The sequence below is a fragment of the Euprymna scolopes genome, chromosome 40 (genome assembly GCF_053919585.1).
Source record: "Euprymna scolopes isolate OS-2025 chromosome 40, ASM5391958v1, whole genome shotgun sequence".
Taxonomy (NCBI): Eukaryota; Metazoa; Mollusca; class Cephalopoda; order Sepiida; family Sepiolidae; genus Euprymna; species Euprymna scolopes.
Window position 1 is genome coordinate 47,601,438 of NC_136521.1, and position 6,000 is coordinate 47,607,437.

At 34.4% G+C, this 6,000-nt stretch overlaps 1 protein-coding gene across 3 annotated transcripts in view; it reads right to left on the reverse strand.

Moving 5' to 3' along the window:
* LOC145265545 (uncharacterized) overlaps positions 1-6,000 on the reverse strand; it is a 188,850-nt gene that overhangs the window by 72,536 nt on the left and 110,314 nt on the right. For all 3 annotated transcript variants that reach the window (XM_080121509.1, XM_080121508.1, XM_080121510.1), the window contains 3 exons: positions 5,636-5,805; positions 3,647-3,729; positions 1,299-1,493 (listed from right to left, as the gene is read on the reverse strand). In XM_080121509.1, the coding sequence (XP_079977635.1) occupies positions 1,299-1,493; positions 3,647-3,729; positions 5,636-5,805 (448 nt within the window). The remainder of the gene's footprint in view (positions 1-1,298; positions 1,494-3,646; positions 3,730-5,635; positions 5,806-6,000) is intronic.

Sequence of the window (6,000 nt, forward strand, 5' to 3'; positions counted from 1 at the left end):
TTACTTAAGGGGACGGTTCATCAAGAACTTATTTACGTTGGACTTGAAGACAATCAAATTGTAGTCAGCCGAAAGCAGGAAAACAGAAGCAAGCGTACAGTTCTAAGAAAGAAGCTTTGTTCATGGAATCTAGGTTTAGGCACAGATAAAGAGTGGGGTAAATTGTTGATAGTGGTTTTGGCTTGACGAGTGTTTTTTGTGAAAGATTGGTGGAGGAGACCATAGATTGGAGCTCAGCCGAGCACTTGCTATGAAAATAACGATAAAGCAGAAACAGACTCGCAACGTCTCTTCTGTGAGAAAGAGGTTGCAGGGAAGAGAAAAGGGCATCCTCAACTAAGTTACAAAGCCTATTTTGAACTTTGTCAAGGCAGGATAAGCTGCTTCTAGCAGCTCCTGCCCAGATGTGGCAACATTACTCCATCGTTTGCCATACCCGGCTTTTATATACATAGAAAATTGCATCAGGAGTGAGATATCTACTGGAGTGGTAGAAGGACACCACCATTTTTTCCAGCGGCCTTGGCAACAAATTTGATGTACATGTTCCATTTCAGATCAGGAGTAAAGGTCAAGCCCAGAAGCTTGTCTAAACATGAAGCTTCTCCAAGACAAGAGCCATTCATTTCAATTGATGCCAGATGAGGATCAGAGCAGTTTTGGCCGATGTAACCCCCGATCTTCTCCAAGTGTATTCTTCAGTCTACTGTTCTCATCTTGAATGTTATTTTCACAACGTTTCGTTCGATGTAAGCACCGACCTTTTTAACGGAACATGGAATCCACAAGGAACCATTGTTTAGTGCATATATACTTCGTAAAATTCAGTTGTAAGTTATACTCTTCTGAGGGTTAAAGGTTCAAAAGGTTGCGAATTACTTAAAACTTATATCCAATAATGGCTAACAGAACGAGAGAATACTACCCCGGTAGATTAAATAAGAGATTCCGCTTGAAATTGAGTGCAGATTCTCGAGTTTGACAGAAAGATTCCCGATTTCAACACATAAAGAATGTTGGCGGTTACATCAACCGAAATGTGAAATTTACACCCAAGATGAGAACCGTAGTCCGAAGAATCCAAATAATACGAATAATTAATCCCCCATCTCAAAAATTCAGAAACACATTTAATTAGTAGCTTGAAGACATAAAGTGACAGCTGACAAACTCTGAAAATCCGACAATATAATTTTATGTATTGGATTATATGAAATCTATATAAATAATTATTGTCTAGCATTATGATCTTTCAAATATTATTAAAAACAAAACATGTATCGGACTATGTTCCTCACTTCATCCAGAAGAGCACGAAGGTACAATGGGTTGTCGGTTTGCGTTGAATTCTGGATGAGTTCTTTCTGTTCTGTGTTGAGCGTTTTAGAGTAGATTTTCTCGAAGAATTCAGTGATTATCTCCCTTTTCTGCTCCAGGTTGAGAGGCTCAACCTGCAGGGTTGGCCACTGGTAGCGTTTCACGCTCTCATACGCCTGCAAAAGAAAACCACATATAAATAAAGACAACCTATCATGGCTTAAGTCATTGGGAAGCTTAAAAAAATATGAACACTAAATAGATAAATAATAAAAAGATAAAATAAAATAACTGTTGTGACCCTAAAAGGCCGAAAATGAATAAGACAACAAATGCATATATTCATTCGCCAAAAAGCAAAAAGTACAGAAATGAATTATGTTGAAATCAAATATATATATATATATATGTGTGTGTGTGTGTGTGTGTGTGTGTGTGTGTGTGTGTGTGTGTGTGTGTGTGTGTAGATTGATTTCTGAATCTGGAAGCGGTTTGACAGGACATTCAATGGTGTATAATATAGTCCCTCGACAAGAAGCACCAAATACTGGAAAGTTCTTCCGCATCTGTGAACGATTACGCAAAAGTGAAGCTGGGCTAAAGAACCATCTACGTGCACATTGACGCTCGATATCAACCGGAAGAAACAAAAGTTTCTCTGAAAAAGTGGCAATCACACACACACACAAATATTATATATATATATATATATATATATATATATATATATATATATATATATATATATATATATATATAGCCATCCACAGTACTGTTTCACGGGTCATCAGCGCTGCTAGACAGGCAACTGCCTCAAACCAGGATCGAAACCCGACCGCCCAAATGACACGGCTACTGCTGTGTCGGTAATGAATTAACGATTTTTGGCACATTATATATATATATATATATATATATATATATATATATATATATATATAGTGTAAATATCTGTATGTCTATATGATTTAAAAATAATAAGGGCGTGTTATATCCACTACAAAGACAAACAAATAAAGAAAAGATATGGAGAAAGAGAGACTGGGGGGCACATAATTTGATTAAAAAAGAAAGAGAGAGAGAGAGAGAGAGAGAGAGGGGGGGTTTAACATCAAATAATCGTGTGTTTTGCAAATATATATATTGTTATATATTTATTGTTATTTGCCCTTTAAATCAAACCGAGGTGATATTGTTCGTCGACAAAACACTCATTGTAATGTTTTCAAAAACAAAAATGAAGAAGTTAGGGAGTGTATTATATGTGGTCTCTTTTATCCACCTCTGTTATCGTCACCTCTTTTCTGTTGTGGCTGTTTCGTCTACTGCAGGGATCTTTAACCGGAGATTAATTTACCCCTAGAGGGTAAAAAAATTATATAGTTGGGGGTAAATTTAAATTTAAAAATAATTATTTCTTTTCAAATTGTGTCATGTCTAACAAACGTAATATAAATTAACTTCATAATTTTCGATTTTTTTGTGATACGAATATATAATACTATTTTCATACAAAACCTAAAGTCCTAAACAATAAAAAGGTTCTTCTTGACCTTATTTTTCTGTCACTTTATGAGTGCTATGATCTTTGTATCAGGGTAAATGAAGAAACATATATACCAAAAGTTTAATAATGGAGGAAAAGTTAAGAACGACTAGTCTCGTGGTTGCTATCGAAATAGTATTTTCATGAAGAAAAAGGACACATGTTCGCCGAAAGTTTACTTCAAGGTTTTATTTGCCGAGAATTGATTCAGGAGAGAGAGAGAGAGAGAGAGAGAGAGAGAGAGAGAGAGAGAGAGAGAGAGAGAGAGAATTCCTAATTGTTTTTACTTCTTAACTTTCTAACTTAATTTAAATAAGTGACGCACACGGACAGAGATATCGAGGTAACATTCCGCTTAGATTATTTCTAATTAATTACCAATTATTAATGTTTTCTACATTATTTGGAATGTCTCCTGCGCACGGCTTCCACGAAGAGACTGATTCGAAAACCTTTGTTTTCTGTCGTCAACACGCGACCTCATTCATGATCATTCGACTCTTTCCTTGTTTTGTCTACTGTTTGACCTGCTGTCCTCCATTGCCTCAACTTAACGTCTCTCATCACTGGGAACGATTCTGTTTTGTAGATCTGGGTTATCATCATTCACTCAGTGTGACCCTTGCTAAAATTTACGCTAGCTAATTAGTTAATTTGGTCATCATTAACATAAGGTCCCGAATATGTGTATTACGATTATTATATTTTAATTAATATATTTATTGATGATACCTGTGGAAATTCCACAGCTATCATCGATAAACTATAAACGCAAATCCTTACCTTTCCTGGTAACGTAGACATGACAATCTTCACATTGTCAGACGGCAAAGGATTTGGTATCCAACGTAAATCATGCTCTGGGCCTGTACAAAATAAAAAGAAGTACATAAAATGATAAAACATTTATTGGAAGTAGCCTTCAACAATACAGCCGAAACGAATACATTTAAATGAGCTCATTTTTTTCGATTTTTAAAGAGGATTTTTAAAAACTTCGTTTCAGTTTTACACTATTTTTAGTTTTGTTTTTAATCAATAATCGATTAATAGTAAACTAACTAGACATTTTTAATCCGTTCACAACAGGCAAAGTTATAGCCCGTTGACTCAGAATGAGTGCTTTATGACAAACTGATGGTTAAATATGGTTAAATTTGTGCTTACTTTTGCATGAAATACTAATACCTATTAGTCTCTAACTGTACATCGAACGAATAACATAATACTCAATTTGCTGCACCTTATCATAATAAAGGTCCTTACAAAATTTTAAGCAGATCGGTTAAGTTTTTGAGAAAAAGTCTAACTAAACTACTAATCCCTATTAACCCATATTAATCCAAATTACTCTATATTATTTCCTAAATGTGCATCGAACGGATACCATAATTCTTAATTCGCTGCACGTTATCAAATAATAGGCCTATACAAAATCTCAGACAGATCGGCTCAGTAGTTTCCAAGAAAAAGTTGAATGGAAAGACAGACTAAATAGAATCTATATATCTATAAAAGTGAGAATGTGTGTGAGGACACTTCTCAACCTATATATTCAACGAATATTTGATCTACAAACTTCAAATTTTGTATATTTGGTATTCAGACATGTGGGAAACTTTTTAATTAGTTTTGATCCGGAAAAAGGGCTGCTAAATGGTCAAAATTGAAAAATTTGTAAGTGGGGTGGGGGTGGGGGGTCATCGGATTTTTATCTGTTTGTCAACTGCAATTCTGAAATTTTGAGATGAGGTATGAATATTTGTATTGTTTTGATTGTTACGACAATTATTCTCATCTTGGGTGTTATTGGCACAACGTTTCGGTCGTCGAAACTTACGACCTTCATGTTTTTGTCAACTAAGGATTGTTATTGTTAGAAATCGGATCGTGGGTTAGCGTGTGTGTTCGTAAATTATAAAAAAGTCAATATTCAAGTGTCACTGGGGTACTTTTTAAGACTTTCTAATGATTCAATTTTTAACTAATTGTCTATATTAGCGAACAAAAATTCTTCTTACGAAACCGTGGATAAACAACTACGTGTGTTTTCTTTTTTTTTTTTCGTTTTTTTTTTCGTTTTTTTTTTTTCGTTTTTTTTTTTCGTTTTTTCTTTTTCGTTTTTTTTTTTCGTTTTTTCTTTTTCGTTTTTTTTTTTCGTTTTTTTTTTTTGTTCTAGAAAACACAGGGCAAGGAGGAAGACGACACTAAGAAAAAACGATTTGAGGAGAGGGGGCTATCATCTTTGGGTTAGGCGTATATTTTTGTTATTTTCTCTTATTTTCCCATATACATTTGTAATTAATTGAACGGCTTAGAATGCTGTTGCTATTCACCGTATGTGCTGCTTCCTTGAGTTTCTAATCGTTCATTTTTCTTTTATGTCTACGCCTTTTCTTCTCTGCATATGGCAGCTTTTTTGGTGTTTTTCTAGTCCTTCTTTGAGGGAGCGGCATATTTCACTTATAGAGTTTCCCACATTTACATAAAATCTCATAAACGCAGTTTTTGTCATGAGTCACTCTTAAATAATCAAATTCTGCTCAGTTTAAACAATCGTGACCAATCCTCAACATGCTGTCTCACTGTCCAACTGATAAAATCATTAACGCTTATCTCCGAGTGGTCTTTTGGCCTTTATAATCGATGACTCGTTAGTACATAAGAACAAAATAATCACAATATATTATGCGCATTTTCTTTCTACAAAACAAACGAACAATCATATTAAAAAAATGTAGATGATTAATTAATGTCTAAATATCGATTGACCTTCGATTCCGGATCCATCGTCGAGTTGATTGAGAGCATCGAAAATGATAACACATTTTTTTATGGAAGAAGCCATTTGCAGCCACTGGGATAAATCTTGGACTAGTCCGGTGTCGTTCGTGGGAATCTCACAATCGAATCCAAAGTGATCTTTCAATTCTTCATATAAACTGAAAAAAAAAAAAAAATTAGAAAATAGTTTGGCATGCGTTGCTGTAAAAATATGAAATTCTTTGGAGATATTATTTTTTGGTACTATGAAGAATATTCAGGACGTGTATAAACAATAAAATCTGCATTAGTTTAAAATATGTTTTTCTTTGCAAGTAATGATACAGTTTCATTGCTGCCCACATGATATATCA